At 36.9% G+C, this 18,100-nt stretch overlaps 1 protein-coding gene across 1 annotated transcript in view; it reads left to right on the plus strand.

The window, feature by feature from the left end:
- The first annotated feature begins 8,536 nt into the window (after positions 1 to 8,536).
- The window catches only part of LOC127986910 (retinal guanylyl cyclase 2-like), a 66,136-nt gene continuing 56,572 nt past the window's right edge, over positions 8,537 to 18,100 (plus strand). Inside the window, exons 1-10 of the mRNA XM_052589163.1 lie at positions 8,537 to 8,952; positions 11,308 to 12,351; positions 14,672 to 14,973; positions 15,549 to 15,924; positions 16,020 to 16,104; positions 16,194 to 16,308; positions 16,410 to 16,430; positions 16,564 to 16,683; positions 17,638 to 17,721; positions 17,897 to 18,098. Of these exons, the coding sequence (XP_052445123.1) occupies positions 11,541 to 12,351; positions 14,672 to 14,973; positions 15,549 to 15,924; positions 16,020 to 16,104; positions 16,194 to 16,308; positions 16,410 to 16,430; positions 16,564 to 16,683; positions 17,638 to 17,721; positions 17,897 to 18,098 (2,116 nt within the window). The 5' untranslated portion in view covers positions 8,537 to 8,952; positions 11,308 to 11,540. The remainder of the gene's footprint in view (positions 8,953 to 11,307; positions 12,352 to 14,671; positions 14,974 to 15,548; positions 15,925 to 16,019; positions 16,105 to 16,193; positions 16,309 to 16,409; positions 16,431 to 16,563; positions 16,684 to 17,637; positions 17,722 to 17,896; positions 18,099 to 18,100) is intronic.

Consider the following 18,100-nt stretch of genomic DNA (forward strand, 5'->3'; position numbering starts at 1 on the left):
GATGTGGAACAGGATCTTTTAAACCATGAGCCGTCCAAAGGTAGAACTTTAACTTTCTTTTCTTTTCTTATTTCATTAAAAAGACTGCCCACATTATGACAGAGTACTATAGGAAATAAATAACTTTCATTTTAGACCAATAAATTCCATTGTTGTTGTTTTGTTTTTGTTTTTCAAATAAAATAGTTCCAATCAATACCAACAAAATTAACTGTTTCGTCTCCTGTGAAAAACAGTAGCACTGTTAGTAGGGCTATATTGAGTAATGGATTCAAAGACTCAAACTTAAGAAGTGTCACTTTTTCATTTGTTGAATGAATCATTTGAGTTAATGAATTAATGACACACTTACAGCAACAAATGTATTTGATCGCCACATACTGGCAACAATGTAACTCCTCTGTTTGTCTTGTAGTGTCCCGGTTGTCAGCAATCTGATATCAGAAAGCTGGTATGGACAGCGTGCAGTCTGCAAATCTTGTTCTAAAGCAAAGAGAACTGTGTTTCAGTTCTGCTGGGCATGTCAGAGGGAATGGCCATATGATGCTTCAACCACCAACTCCTGCAGGCTGCCGAACTGTGCATTCCGTGCTGCCCTCCTCAGCGTCAAACATATCCATGACCCGCAAAGCTCAGTGAATGGATGCCCATACTTTAGGGCCTGTCTGGGATGCCAGGCCTGTTACACACAGTGGTGAAGGCTGCCCAAAAATCATTTGTCCCCAATGCGACAAGGAGTTCTGCTTTCGTTGCTTGCGCCCAGAATGCTATGACAATGAATACTATGGCAGTGATGATGATGATGATACTGAGGCAGAGCCCTGTGTGATAGTGGATAATGCTGAGATCCTTAAACATCTGGGACTCTAGAGGATGATGATAAACTATTAAAAATAACATTTAATTTCACAATAAAATAAATGTTGTTGGTTTTTTTTTTTTTTTACTTTCTGTTTTTGTCTTTCCCATTTCAGGTGGAAAAAAAATAATATTTGGAACAAACTGTAAACATTATGTTTGAATTATTCATTCTCATTGTAAAAGCTCCAGTGCATTTCGACTTCTTACCATACAAGAACATATTTATGATTATGGCCGTGATCAGGACCAGTAAATGGAAGAGGGGGCAGGGATAGACTGCTATTTATCAAGATCGTTTCAACTTCATTCATCGACCAGCAGATGGCGCTATGTAAACCTAAATCACCAGTCATAGTAATCGCTGGCTAAATTAATAGCCAAATGAGTGTTTTGCAAAGAAAAACACAACCAAGAAACTGTACATAACAGTATACAGTTTTTTCAGGTGAACGTCATATTTTGGAAGAGTGCCAATGGGGTATTTTTGCTATCTATTTTCTTTTCTATTAGGCTACTTCCGCATAAAAACAGAAAGTAAAAAAACAAATACAAATTCCAGTTGGCATTCCCCTTCAGTCTGTTTAAGCAGACGGGAAATATATACTTTCATGTTGTGTCTCTTAGCACAAAGAAGTGGATAAATATTGTGCTGGTCTCCAGTAAGTAGCCTACTGATTTACAATTTGTTCATTTAGTTATCATTATATATATTAATTAGTAAGAGCCTCTTTAACTGCACAGGTGGGTAAAATTCGAAATATTGAGTTCAAACAAGTAGGAAGGGATATTGTTTTCTTGTTGACAAAGACATGTTGATTTCGAAATGTATGTTATTTTACCCAGTATATTATGTTTTTGGTAAACTGTCTCACTGTGGATCGTAACTGTGAGGCAGTGTCCTCAGTTTCCCTGTCAGCACAGTTCCCAGCACCGTTTTTTCTTTTTCCTTACTAATCGTCTGACCCTCGTCCACTCTGGCGTTCTCTGTCTCAGGTGTCACCACCCGTGGAAGCTGTCCAGGACGATCTGAGCCATGAACGATCCTAAGGTAGATTGAGCGCGCGAGAACATTGTGATCCATCATGACGTCAGAAGTTTCGCACACGCTATTTTCAGACACAAGTTCTAACAGAATACTATAGGAAGGAATTAAGCTCTTAGACTTGATTTAGCACACTATGTCAAGGTGTCTGATTAACTGTGACGCAGTTTTCCGCGGATAAGTTTCTAGAGCCTTCCTGGGTTAAACTTTTAGGATCATTGAGCTATTGCTCGTCATTTTAGTTATATTTGAGATCAAATTTGTGAAAAAGTACACCTAAGGCTACTAGCAGCATTATCCCTAACAATTTGATATGAAGCCATGATTCTGTTGTTAAATGAAATAAGGTAATGATGTAACTTTGCAAAGCTTAATGTGTGAAGCTTACTACACTCCAGTAGACCTACTGTAGCCTACTTTTGAAACAAACCGTGTATTCATTTTAAAACAGTAGCTAACGTTACACTGGGAAGTTTAGCTTAGTATTTTTTTAAAGTTTATTATATTATTACTATTATATATTATTATTATTTCTAACAATATAATGTACATATTTGTCTGGTCATTATGTAGTCCTATATGTAACGCTAAAAGCCTTGTAAAAATATTTATATCTTACGGTGCCCTTGAAAGGCATGGTCGGTTCACTTTAGTTTTCTCCAGGCGGCAAGGAAGTCGACTGGAAGTTGAAGTCGGCTGCGTGCTGCCATCTTGTAGCAGAACTTCACTTGCGTTAGCATTCCCATTGACTCCCATTCATTTTGGCGTCACTATGACAGCGAATATACTTGACACTGAGCGTTTAAAGACTCCGTTTGTCCATAATTTATTTCTAAGAGACGACGCAATGTATAAAGGGCTCCATACCTTCTAAGTACATTATGGCCCCGTAGAAACAATTTTTGTAAACATAGGCTAACGATTGCGCCATAACCACTCGACTCTCTGTCGCATTACCGTTCAGACAGGAGGAGAAGCTCGCAGGCAATTAACTTAATATGGCGTACTGGCGTTACATTTTAAAATACTATACAAAATAATTAATCAGAATACTTACTCCTGCTCACTCACGCCAAAGAACTCCCGCTCAAGCTCGCTGTCTCTGCAAGATTAACGATGGCAGTTTTCACGCACAGCTACTAGAAGATTTACATCTGTCAGACAGGTTGCTGACGTCATCAAGCTTAGTTTGAGTCTGCGCATCAGAAACGGAAGTGCTAAAAAACGCTAAAAATGGGCTTTAATTGTCTCAGTTGAGTTCCAATGGGGTCGCTGTGTCCATTTCTTTTACTGTCTATGGTTTTCTCATGGTCACGGGTTTAATGCGTAAACAAATCGTAACCATAGCAACCCAGTGTTTAAAAAAATGAATAAAACATTTTTATTAACATTAAAAATTTAATTTAATATTTGTATATTATTATTATTACTACTACTACTACGTTAACTTGTTAGGGCTAAATTTTTTATTGTTATTGTTATATATGCTTATTCCCCCTTCGATTTGTGTATCACTATAACGTTTTATATAATTATACTAGCATTTGCTAGCCTACCATATATTTAGCAAATAAACGCCTGACGATTAAAGTTTAGAATTTATGATTATATTTATGCCCAGGTGTGATGATAAACGAGTGTCTTGTGTTTTCATTTTCAAATGAAACTATATAAATGATTAATTCCTCAACAAATCACTATAGTATTTATAATTATGGTCTATTAATTAGCCAAAATAAAATTAAATATATTAAATTTAAACTACATTCCAGCAAAAATTCCAGTCAGCAAATTCAAAGCTTTAATGGCATGTTGAGCATTTACAGTACGCTATTATTTACCAAAATGTTCACTCTGTAAAACATCATAGCCCCATATCTGGTGGCCACAACATATTATCACATTCCCACGAGTTATTATGGCCACGACAAAACTAAGTGAACCGACCATGCCATCTCCTGGGCACCGTAATATCTGGGGTAGCATTCAGTTGCTGCTGTGTTCACATTGCACGAAAGATCGACAACAAGAGGTTACACTGCCGACAACTCTGAAAGGTCCGCAAACATTTCATAAAGTGAAAGTGACATAACATTCAGCCAAGTATGGTGACCCATACTCAGAATTTGTGCTCTGCATTTAACCCATCCAAAGTGCACACACACACAGAGCAGTGAACACACACCCAGAGCGGTGGGCAGCCATTTATGCCCGTGGAGCAGTTGTGGGTTCAATGCCTTGCTCAAGGGCACCTAAGTCATGGTATTGCCAGCCCAAGATTCAAACCCACAACCCTAGGGTTAGGAGTCAAACTCTCTAACCACTAGGCCACGACTTCCCACAAGCCATAACCAAACCCACGTGAGAAGTGATAAGGAAATAACGCAAAATCACTCTGATATTGTGGACTCTAAGTCCTCCCCCAAACAAACAGTAACATTACGATGACTTACATAGCCTAGTTCTCCTGGGAAAATGTCATATACACAAATCGACGTACTTGAAAGTGAAAGCGAACATTTTGTGTATTTTATAATGAGCTTGTTGTCTACAAAAGCCCTGATAGTAATAAAAAAGAACATGCTATTAATATTTTGTCCTTTATAGAAAAATATGATTTACAGGAAAAAAAAAACTAGTGTGTATGTATTATGTAATGCCCCAGTGACAGCTTTTGGAACTTTTTTTCTGAGAGTGTAGAAATCTGCAAAATTCTTTCTTTTTTAAGTTGGGCAAGTGAATGGCTGCTTTGACCAACAGTGATTTGTTTTGAAAATTACTTTTATGTGAGCAGTGTTTGAATTTATTGCCCAAATATTTTGCTATAAATGCTTTGTGCTTGTTTCAGATGAAAATATCATCTGGTGCATCTAGTTTTTCACAGTTTGTGCATTAAAATTACTTTATACAAAAAATTATACAAACTTGACTGCCTCTTGATTCATCAATCATTTCTAAAGCTTGAAAAAAGATTTGGAAAAAGGTTTAGAAAAGTTGTAAAACTTGTGGAGAAACTCACTCAAATAAATATATATATATATTTTTTCACATGTTAAGTGGAAAAGTAAGTGAATCTGTAAAGTGGAGCACCTCTTTTATTATATTTAGTGACCAAATCTCACCAATTCTTCTCCCTCCCTAGTGTCCTAGTTGTCATCAGTCTAATGTGGGATTTTTGAATGGCCAGTGTGCGATCTGCAAGTCTTGCTCCAAATTGAAGAGGTCCGTGTTTCGGTTCTGTCTGGCATGTCAGAGAGAGTGGCCATGCGAATCTCCGCCCACGAGTTCCTGCACGCTTCCAAACTGTGCGCTCCGTGCTGCACTCCTCAGCAACACAAAAATCACTGACCCACACAGCTCGGCGAGAGGGTGTCCCTATTTCAGAGCCTGTCCAGGGTGCAAGGCCCTGCTTACACACAATGGAGAAGGCTGTCCCAACATCATCTGCCCTCACTGTTGCACACCCTTCTGTTTCCGCTGCCTCCGTCAACAGTGCCTTGGGCTGAGGAATATTGAAGCCCTTGGGATTCTTACAGATATATTGTCCCGCTTTCAAGATTATGATATAACTCCATGTAGAGTTGTGGACAACAAACAGAGTCTCACAGATGTTGAACTGTAATGAGGAAGTTTTGAACATATGATCTGTTAAATAGCATAATGCTAAAAAAATTAAGCTATAGCTATAAAAGCTATATGTGATTTATATAGGAATAACTGTTAAGCATGCTATTGAAAATACAGTTATTCTTGTATATGTTTAGAAAAGATAAGTCTAAAAAAATAATAATAATGCTTCTTGGTTGACTTGTATATTTTATTAAGTCTCTTTTTTCAAATCTGAAATGCTGATTACTTTGTACTACATAGTAATATCAATAAATATCTTTAGAATGCTTAACCCTATTTAAATTAATTCAATCTTTCTGTTATTGCACAAATAGTACAAAAAAGCATTGTAATTTTATGTATGCCTTTAAGTAATCAATTAAATTTATTCAGTCGATTTAAACTTGACAATTACTGAAATGTTACACTACACTTGGTAAAATAGTCAACTTGAATAGGGTTTCCCAGCTTAAGATTTCCAAGGCAGTCACCAGGCCTACTACTTGGTTTTAGGGGAATTGGTCAAAACTCAAGATTAGGCTCAAGATTTATAGTTCAACCAAAAATAACAATACAACTTCAAGCCATTTTCTGACTTTTTTTATTCCAGTCTAATGAGAAACAGAATGTAAGTAGGCTAGTTATGAAAATCATTTGCTTGACACCATAGTCATTGCATTCACTTTCACTTTAGCTGTGGAAAAGGGTGGTTGATGCCATTCACAGAACAGAAATGATTTGTTTAAAAACAGTGCAGCGTAGTTGAAGGAAAAAGAGGTCTAATGTGGCAGCAGGAGACGGCGGGCAGAGGGCACACACATATATATGTATTTATAAATTAACATGATTTTACAATGATAATGTACTGATAATTCTGTCAAACTTTAATTAACAATTATTTCAGGCAAAAAAAAAAAAAAATCTCCCCCACTTCAATTCTCTCTCTCCAATCAGAGGTAAGAGGCTTGCGGGTTGAAGCTCAGTACAGCACGACCCAATCTGACTAATCTGATTAACTTAAAATTTAAGAGAGTTTAAGGATATACAAGGACCAAGACAATATGTGTGTCAATATGTGTGTCCATCCAGCACCTATGTTGGGGCAAAAGGTGAACTTCATGCTCTTACAGCTCTCTGATTAATATGGGCCAGCCACATAGCGTTTAATAGTGCTGCAGTCAAAGCTAAGCCAATACTGCCAGTGGCCGTATGGAGGGCCTTCTTTTAGGATCATTAATGAGGGCAGCTAGTGGAAGGATCAAGTGAAAGTGACATTCTAGAACACACCAAACCATTTACTTTAAAGGAAAATAATATGGTGGATAACACCATTATGTACCATTTCTTTTTTCTGTTTTTGATATTGCATTTATTAAATTAAAAACAAATTAAATTAAATTTAATAAATACAGTGAAAGCAATGATATTGTAAAATATTATTACAATGTTTTCTGTTTTAAATGTAAAATGCAATTTATTCATGCAAAGCTGAATTTTCAGCAGACATTAATGATATACTCCAGTCCAGTGTCACATGATCCTACAGAAATCAGTCATAATATGATTTGGTGCTAAAATTCAACTTTTGAGCATGCACTTTATGCATTCTTGCTGAATAAAATTACTAATTTCTTTTAAAAACATCTTACCATACCCAAAATTCTGAATGGTAGTATATAGATTGTACAATTCATAGAGAGAGAGAGAGAGAGTTTATATATATATTTGTTGTAGCTCCCTCTCTTGTTTCATACTTCCATCCTTTCATAATTTTGAATGCTGATTCTTTTAATAACAGCTTGGTAACCCTGTAACCTTTCGTTCCAGTTTTCTCCTTTGAGCGCATCTATGTCTGACTTGCAAATATCAGACTGAAATGTATCTTTTATGTCTAAGCAAACTCTAAGAAGAGTGGAACTAGGTTATGTTATAGGACATGTGTCACAATGAACAAAGAGTGAAAGAAAGAGGGCATTTTTACACTTAATTTGAAATGAGGATGTGTTACACTAATGTTTTAACACCATCATCTAAAACTCATTGCAGAAGTCTGGCATCAGTTGCCAGTTTTTTGCTTTTTTCTGTCTGTTGTTTTACATTTAAAAGTATTTCCCCAAAAGAAGTTAATAGTAAAAGAAAATAAGACTTTAGTCATGTCAGTAGCTTAACAGAATCTATTCATTCAACCTTAACAGTAGGGCAGCCATGTTAAACCATGTGTCCAGTCAAATCCCACTCGCTTATTTTAGTTACTGTTATCTTTCACTTTCATTAATCAAAGCTGACACAGCCAGAGTTGTACAGCCATTTAGGTGTCCAGATGACTGCCATATTGGCCAGTGCAACATAAACAAAAATTACAGAGTGCACCTGAGGCAACAAGATGGAGCGGGACAGTACAGGAACAATGGTTACACTTTATTTTAAGGTGTCCTTGTTACAGTGTAATTACAAGTACTGAGTAATAATAATTAAATACATGTACTTACTATTAGGGTTGGTCTTGCACGTAATTATGCATAATTTATTGTTACAATAGTAAATACCTGTATCATGTATAACAGACACCTTAAAATAAAGTGTTATTGCTACAATCTGTAATGTTTGATGGTTCACTGCTGATCCCACACAGACAACGGGATCAAATCCTCAGCTTAATTAGAAAACCATCATACAACCTATCCATTTTAATATTTATCATGGGATTACATTAAACATGATACAGTCTGCCTAAACTTCCATTTACAGGTAGACTACAAACACTAATATTGGTTAGAAAATATATATATTAAAAAAAGTATTTCTACTTTAGATTGTAAGTCTGTATCTTGAATGTTACTGGACCTCAAGCTCATATGCACACTGAGGAGAGACGATGCCTTCGGCCATGTATGTCTGGATTAGGCTAAAGAGGGTTAAGAAGTCATTGCTTGGATTCCCGGCCTGCCCCTCCTTTCTCCTACTCGTTCCTTGTCGCTTGCTCTCTCTCTCTCTTTGCCTAAATCTGCCTATTCCCAGTAAGACCCAGGACTCAGAGAGGCTCTTGTTCCAGTGGCTTCCCCCATTAAGCGCTCCAGATTGGGGCAGGACTCAGTCCAATAGAGGGCCTCCAACCTCCAGGGACCACAAACCAAAGATCAGCTCTCCATTTTAAAAAGAGAAAGGTGGATTTCTACATCTACATTTTTATACTATACTTTTAAAAGATGATGAGACAAAGGACTTTAAAAAAAAGCTTCTCCATCTATTTTGAAATGGAATATCTGTCTTTTCTCCACCTTCGATCTGGACTTTTACATTTTTAATTTGGAATTTTTTATTTCTTATTGCTATTTCCTCCTGGAAGTGCTGTTCTGGTCCCTCTCTGGTTCTTCTCAGACTCTGTGATGTTCTAATGGGACGAGTACTTACCATTACTCTCAATTAGCCACACTTACCAGGTTAGCACATCTTTTGCTCTTTTACTAACATTTCTTTAATTAAAGGTAAAAGTAGTCTTCAATATTGAATTTGCTAGAGTAGTCCCTGAGGCTTAGAAGATTAGGACCTCCCTGAAGTCTGCTAAGTAATCATAGGTTGTTACAGCATAACATGAATCATTTTTTTTTCTTTGTATTGGATTTTGATAAATATTTTTTTTTTCAGTATTAAACTTAACAATGAATTGCATTATATTATTTGTATTACTTTACTCGTCAAAAATAGATGAAATTTAAACTACCTTATTTTATTGGTCTTATAATGAAATGTCTGTCTGCTACTAAAGATGTAAATTCCTAATTATGCTAACTCAGCTAACATTCACTAGCATTCAAATATGGGTCTGTGTTATCCAGTAAAGAAATATAATTGAAATTGTATTGTCCATTTACTGTAATTTGCAGTCACTTAGAGTCTAATCACCAAAAATTTAACATTTAGTGGTATTCTGTTAATGGTAAAATAATGTGACATCACAAAGTTACAATAAACTTGACTGAAACAAAATGTGATCCATGATAAGGTCATGAGATTCAAGCAGTCATTTCAAGCATCAAAGGATCATCTGACACTGGCACATTTATATAACAGGACACCCCTTCTGAAAAATTACCTTAATCAAAAAACACTTATTAGTAATCTTTTTAGTAGGGAGGAATATCTGGAGCTTTGTATCACAATAGCTATATTGCTAGATTTACATATTTAAGTATTACAAGGCAGGCCAAGGCAATCTTATTTATATTGCACATTTCATTCACAACGGTACAAATGTAATATTTACACAGATTGTGAAATTCCTTTAGCTGATGAAACGATTGTGCTGTAATGTCGTACATAAAAACTGACTGAGTAAAGTAAATGGGGGGGGGGGGGGGGTTGACAGTTCTCTAATATTGCAGACAGTAAAGCTCTCAAACAAAGGTGTAGTGTGAGACTGACAGCAAGGTCCCGTGCAATCCTCTGTAATCCTGAGTTATTTCAGAGCTGGCTAAAAGTCCAAAGAATGAGAGTATGCCAGACCTAGTGGTTAAGAAATGATGGGTAGATGGGACATTTATACAGAATTTAGACAGAATGATAATGACATGAATTAGAGAGTGGACCCTTTTTAATTGTAATCTGCTTGGTGCTTGCTGAGCAATGCATAGAGAAAGAGAGGGAGGGAGGAATGGGCTGACAGCCGGGTACAAGTTGTGTGACACTTCACCCCAGCTCCACCTTTAAACACCAATGGCACATGAGTCAGGTGACCAGGCCTGCAGTTAGATATCTGAGGTCTCTAGGATCACAGTGGGAAGGACAGGATGGTAAGAGGGTTGAAGAACAAAACTCTTATTAGCAAACAACATTTCATTATTTATTAATTGAAGATTGCCTCTTATATATGTCATTCTATTAAAGAAAACATAGTATTATTTTATAAAAATAAGCAAATAGGAAAATTTTAATATATTTAATCTGTTAATCATAAAATCTGCCTCATAGTAAAAACTAAGATAACTATGAGATAAAATTTAAAATAAGAATTGAAGTCACAATGTGACTTGACAAAAAAGATGTACAGTCACAAGTAGGAGAAATAGAGTCCTAATACTTTTTACTCTAGGCAGAAATGGGCTTTTGTATTTTTCTGTAGGGGAACATAGGGGAAAATAGATCTACTCATTCATTTTATTTTATAAAAAATTGTATTACACTGTCGTTTGAAAGTTTTGGGTTGGTAAGATTTTAGGATGTTTTTTTATGAAGTTTGTTATGCTCATCAAGGGTGAATTTATTTAAGTAAAAACAGTATATTTGAAATATTTTTGCATTTTAAAATTCTATTTTGATTAATTTTAAAATGTAATTTATTCCTGTGGTGACAAAGTAGAATTTTCAGAAGCCATTACTCCAGTCTTCAGTATCACATAATCACCCAGAAATCATTCTAACATGCTGATTTAATGCTCAAGAAACTTTTTATTTTTATATTTTTATTTTTGTTATCAAAGTTGAAAACAAAGTTGTGCTTATGAACATTTTTATGAGAACCATTAAACGTAATGCATCCTCACTAAATTAAAGTATTACGATTTATTAAGTATTTATGTATAAAATCTTACTGACTTTTGAAATGCAGTATAGATCTATTGACCTTGGTACCATAATCAGTTATATGACCCTGTTGCTGACGTTGGAGCCAGTGTTACACTCTCACATCACTACTGCATATAGTAAACAATGGTAAAAAGAGATCTTAACTTTGTCTTTTTCTCTTGTTTTCATCCCTTTTCTTTTTTCCCCTCTTTTCCTCTCCGTCTCTAAAACAGACCGTGATGACTGGTTATTGTGCAATAGTTTTGGGCTAGTGCTCCTTAGTGGGTAGAACCCAAATTGAGAGCTGGGTGTTTTGGGTGTGTGTGTGTGTGTGTGTGTGTGTGTGTGTGTGTTTAACCAGCCTTTATACTGTAGCTAACCAAATATTCACACAATACAGGGCAACACCTTTCAGTGCCACCTGCATTTCATTGTCCCAGACAATTAACAGTAAATCAAAAATAAAATGGATGACCACAGAAACTCTAGCTTTCTTTGCCATTCCCACCACCCACGATGGCCACAGTCTAGTGCCGGAAAGAGACGACGAAAAAAAACCTCAAAGCAAAAAGTGAAAAATCCTGATGGCTCATTGTGTCCTGTGTCCTCGACCCCGGTACTACGCAGCCACAGCTGGTGGGGCAACTGTTTTCTCCTTTCTCTAGTCATGCTATCATACTTGCCCTGTGAGGCCTGGGGCACCACATTCAAAATTGCCATTGTAGGACCGTGGACATGTGACCCCATGCTCTCCAAAGCCCTGCCAGATCTGGCTGCACGGTTAGCCATGAGCCGAATAAACAAAGACCCCGACCTCAACAAGGGCTACTGGTATGATTACACACTAATTAATGAGGATTGCTCCAGCTCGAAAGCCCTGGCACACTTTGCTGAACTGGAGGGCTATGGTTCGGCCTTTCTTGGACCGGCAAACCCTGGCTACTGCACTGCTGCTGCGCTGCTAGCGAAGAATTGGAACAAGGGCATCCTGTCCTGGGCTTGTCTGAAGGCTAACATGGATGAGGGAATGTATTCCACCTTCCTGCGGCCGCTCCCATTGTCTTCTCGTGTGCTCCTCTCCGTGCTACGCTTTTTCCGCTGGGCACATGTTGGGATTATAACAGCAGAGAACGACATGTGGGAAGCGACTGGGCATGAACTGGCAGCTTCCTTGCGTGCCCTTGGTCTGCCAGTTGGTGTGGTTGTTACCATGGAAACGGACAAGGAAGGGCCACGGCGAGCACTAAAGACAATACGGGAGACCGATCGAGTGAGGGGTGAGTTCTATCACACTGTAAAAAAAAATATGTAAAATGTATGGTAAAAAAAATCTGCAGCTGTGGTTGCAAGACATATACTGTAAAAAATACAGTATACCAACCTACTGAAGTACTAAAATCTGTTTTGTACCGTTGTAATACAATGATGACCACCTAGAGCTTTTGGTGATGAAAAAGTCACATGATGAACCAAAGCAGCATTTAATATAGAAGGTGCACCGTGTCATTCACACAAACCCTAAACACCATCATGGTAACACACATGAAACTGAAATAATGCAATAAACCCTAATGTACATAACTGATAACAAAACAAAACCTAGAAGAAACAGTTATTTAAGAAAAAAATCATTTGAAATGTAACACAGGGAATTATGGGAATATCAATTTACGGTTATTCACTGTTCTTTAGTGTTATTCACATTCTTTTTCACTTCCAAAAATGGTATACTACTGTAAAATTACATTTAATGCCCAATACAGTCATTCACTGTATATAATACATTTAACAGGTTTTTACTGTAGCATTTTTACAGTCTTTTACCATTAAATTCACAGTCATTTTTTAAATTGCAGTTATGTTTGAATTATATTTAAAGGGGTCATCGGATGTTAAATTCACTTTTACAAGTTGTTTAAACACATAAGAGTGTATTGGCAGTGTGTGTACACATCTACCATGCTAAGACTTGTCAATTTTGATTTCATGCCGACTTTAAGTATGCCACTTAGTACTGTAAGACTTTGAAATGTTAAAGAGCAAATTAAAATACACATGAAATGAAAATTTACTATATTTATTCTGTTAGCGCACATTGCTATTTTTGTGGTGAACAATTCATCCGTGCAAGTCAATCCACAATTTTTTTTGGTTTGCCTACGTAAACTTTAATACAAATCTGAGAATGCTCCTCCCCTCTAAAACGACGGACCTTCTGTGATGAAGTTAGTCTGACCTAAGGCATGAGCCTAAGCATGCCCCTCCAACTGTCAGTGCCGTAAGCATTGACAGCGTGTGGAGGAAAAAACACGTAACTTACAGAAATGGCGAGGAGGTGAGTGTTAGGATGTGGTTCTCCTGAAACCCTATTTTCAATCCCCAAAACACCCTGGTTGCAGTCAAAATGGCTAGATTTTTTTGCATTTCTAGGAAGGAGGGAAAAATAATAATATTCTCGCTTGAATGTGACTGCTCAACAACTGACTGAAAACTTGAGTTCAAATCTGCCTCCATTTCTGAATGAAACGCCTACTTTATTACATTCAATCAGTTTGCGGTAGAAAAACAAACAAACCACGCCCTCTGCTTTCCTCATTCAATATACCATTTCTCTCGGAAGTACTTCAAAATATGGAAGTAAATTGGGCCGCAAACCTCCGGTTAGTGATTGAGGTGTGTTGTTGTTGGATGTAATAATGAACATAGCAGTCATCATTTATTCCTGACATCTAAGTGATTACGTTTGTTTGTGGGAATGCGCCCCAGATCTGCCTAATACATCCATGTTCGTACAAATCATTCATGATCCAGCTTCACTTACAACAGATGTGAGTATAAGGGTATTTTTCATGAATTTTTGCAATTGTCTTTACTAATAACTTGTTAGTTAGCACGTTCTGCGGCTAAAGTAAACAGTATCTCCAAGCATGGCTGGTCATCCCACAGAAGAGAGGGGCGGGGTGAGCAGAGCTCATTAGCATTTAAAGCAACATGTATCAGAACGGGTTGATGTCTGCAGAGCTGATTTTGACAAAGTAAAATGGGTGTTGTTTTACACTACCATTGAGAAATTTTAACCAAAGACTTTTCATTAAGACCCTAAAGAATCATATTAACTTGTGGAAAATTGGGATCCGATGACCCCTTTAAAAATGTAAATATGAATTAAAATTAATCTTTTTGAATTTTGACATTTAAGGCTGCTTCAATTTAAGTCGATTAGTGGTTTCAGTTAATATAATCTGCTTCTACATCCTTAGATATACTGATATTAAATTAAAATTCAATCTATAATTACTGTTTGAGAATGTAATCTATGGTAATTCACAACATTTTTTTAATTGTACTTATTTTCATAGTTAATTTTTTTAATCATTTTTTTTTAATGATTAAAAACAATTAAATGCAATTTTAGTGTCCTTTTCCTTTTCCAATCCAAATTAGGGCAGGCAATTTATAAATATATATTTTTTTGCATATCTTTTTGTGTTATATCTCTCATTGTGTTTTAATAATTATTAATAATTTTATTTATTCATGAGTCCTCTTTGCACTTTCCCATTTTTTTATTCCTCCCTCTTCTTTTTCTGTGTGCAGTTGTCATCATGTGCATGCACTCTGTTCTGATTGGTGGAGAGGAACAGTATCAGTTGCTAACCACAGCAATGGACATGAGAATGATTGACCGAGGGTACATCTTCATTCCTTATGACACCCTCCTGTATTCACTGCCATATAAAAATGTGAACTATCCAATCCTGGCCAATGACACCAAACTGCGACGAGCATATGATGGGGTCCTGACAATAACCATGGACCAAGGGGAACAAAACTTCTATGAGGCATTTAGTGCAGCGCAGGAATCCTACGACATACGTACCAGCACACCACCCGAAGAGGTAACTGGCAATCGGTCTGAAAAATAATCAGTATGAACTTGTTTTAGTGCTTACAACTAGGTATCATTCTAAACTAGCAATACAGGGATGGGAATAGGACGATCTATAGTTATGTAGAAAGCATCTTTGTCACAGTAGGAAATTGTGCTCTGTGTTTTCATTACTCACTGCTGAGTGTGTGTACTAGAATGGGTTAAATGCAAACACTGTGAATACACACCTGAATCAGTGGGCAGCCATTTTTTGCTGAGGTGCCTAGGGAGCAATTGGGGTTCTGTGTCCTCCTCGAGTACACCTCAGTCATTGGTATTGAAGGTGGAAGAGAGAGCTGTAGATTCACTCCCCCACCTATAATTCCTGAGTCTCGAACCCACAAACTTCAGGTTACAAGTCCAACTCTTTAAACATTAGGCCACGACTAAAACTACTACTAAATAAAAACTAAATAAATAAATAAATAAAAACTACTAAAACTTTTATTATTTGATTTCATTTTCTATGAAAAATAGCTTAGAATCCCATTACGGTTCATAATGTTATTTGTTCCATTTTTAAAGATTTTTTTTTCTTGGCAGGTTTCTCCATTCTTTGGGACCATCTATAACATGCTCTATTATACAGCCAAGGCTGCAGAGCAGAGCCGAGTTGCGAGTGGAGGGCGCTGGGTATCGGGTGATGCACTGGTTAAAAATGAGGGAGGATTTGAATTCAATGGCTTTAACCAGCGGATATCGGCAGGTACAGATGGAGAAGGAATGCAGGCCCGCTACGCCGTCCTTGATTCAGATGGCTCTGGGTCCAGCCTACATCGCACACACGCCCTGGAAGCATCGCACACACATGGGAAATATGGAGGGTTGAAGTTCCTGGGGAAATCGATTCATTTTGCTGGAGCGTCTCCGAGCACTGACTCAAACTGTTGGTTCAGTCCTTATGTCGCTTGTAATGGAGGTGAGAAAGCAAACATTCTTGTACCACATACATTTTATTAGCTACAATATATTTAACCAATGATTCTGTCTGTTGTTCTTTTCCTTTCATTGCAGGCTTAGATGGAGTGACCATTTTCTTCTTTTTTCTCTTGTTCTGTGTGTTTTTAAGTGGAGCAAGTGTATTATTTCTACATTTAAGGTATGAATTGAATTGGCTGAGTTGCAACAAACCACCTTGTATTGAATATGTTTATTGTATTACTGATATATCTGTTTGTATGTTTCCAGGAAATATGGGATGGGGTTATTAGGAGCATTTGGTGGAGGAGGAAATGGAAGCCCCACTAAGATAATACTGACACTGGATGACTTGGTCTTCATCAACACCACACTCAGCAGGAGGGTCAGTCATAAATGTTATCTCTCTCTGTCTTGCTCATAGACTTCTTTATCTGTGTCTCTCTCACTGTTCATTTCTCCCTCTCTGTGTGTGTGTCTCTGTAGAAGCTGAATGAGGAGAGTATGGTAATAATTTTAATTAATTTAATATAATTTTGTTGTGTGATCTGCTGCAAGTGTGATGACTCTCACTCTCGCTCTTACTCAGATGTTTGTCTGTGTTTTTCACATTCTCCGTTTCTCTCCATTCTTTCTGTAGAAGCTGAATGAGGAGAGTGCGGTGAAGAGTCAACAAGATCTTAAAACCCCTCGCCACTCAGTTTCAGGACGCAGTTACATTGCGTCAACTCCTGAAATGTCCAACGTTGCTGTATTTGAGGTGTGTGAAATCTGTGCTTTTTTGTTTACAGACATACAGTTTTAGTACTGTATGAAGCAATATCACACAAAGAAAAGTCTGAATTTGTACTGAATACCAGAAGGTCTGGTCTGATGTGCTGATATTCAGTACAAAAGCATGATTCCATTTGTGGTATTGCTCATATAAAACAATTCAATAAACAGTAAGTTAATAGTTAATAGCTAATTTTGTATATTTTTCCCCCAATGATTTGCAAGATTAACTCAGAATTGTGAAATATAAATTCACAATTTTAAAAAGAACAGCCTGTCCAAGATAAAACATTTAAAAAGGGTAATTGCAACTTTTCATCTCACAATTCTGAATTTTTTTTTATAAGCATTTTTGTATTTCTCACAATTTGTATAATTCTCCTCATAATTGCGAGTTTATATCACACAATTGCCAGTTCTACACTCAGTTTTAAAATTAGCAGTTGCAGGAAAACATCTTGAAATTAGATTTTTTTTTCATAAAAATTGAATGTTTATATCTTGCAAAATAAAGTCGGAATTGTGAGACATAAACTGTGAACTGTGAGATACAAAGTTGCAATTACCTTTTTTCTTTTTTATTCAGTGGAGAAAACAAGCTTCCATTAGGTTTTTCACTTCTTGCTCCAAGCTCACTAATTTACATTTTTTAGCTTTTAATAACCTGTTCATCACTGCAGGCAAAATACACTAACAGTCAAATTAGAGGTATGTAGTATAAAGTAGCCTGTATATTAATATGAACAACATACAGCTATTGTTTGTACTTCAGTTGTTGAGGGAAAAGTATTAATACTGTACAGAATTAGCAGCAGAAAGTTTATTATTTCATTTATCTAATTTAAATGAAATACATAAAATCTGGTGCGGAAAAGTTGAAAAACAAGATTTTATGTGAGCCTGTGGAGATGTGTTCAGTTGTATTATTCTGTGCTGTCAGGGTGACTGGGTCTGGCTGAAGAAGTGCCCCTGTGGAGATTCAGTTTCAGAAATCAGTGAAAGCGCTCAGACCATCTTTATTAAGGTAATAGAGAAGTGAATGAAGTGAATGAAAGTTAATAATTCATTGTATAACTTACAACTTGTGGACAGGTTTTGAAATGAAAAACTGAACACTTTACTCACCTTCCCATCCTGACTTTTTTCATCTCTTTTTTGTTGTTGTTGCTTCTGCTTGTCCTCCTCTTCTCTCTTTCTAGCTGAGAGACATGCGTCATGAGAATCTGAACCTGTTTCTGGGTCTGTTCTTGGATACTGGCATATTTGGCATTGTTACGGAGCATTGCACCAGAGGCAGCCTGGAAGACCTGCTCAACAACGAGGAAATGAGACTGGACTGGATGTTCAAATCCTCTCTTCTCCTTGACCTGATCAGGGTGAGGAATTTAGGACTGAATGAATGC

Source organism: Carassius gibelio, chromosome B22 (assembly GCF_023724105.1).
Source record: "Carassius gibelio isolate Cgi1373 ecotype wild population from Czech Republic chromosome B22, carGib1.2-hapl.c, whole genome shotgun sequence".
Taxonomy (NCBI): Eukaryota; Metazoa; Chordata; class Actinopteri; order Cypriniformes; family Cyprinidae; genus Carassius; species Carassius gibelio.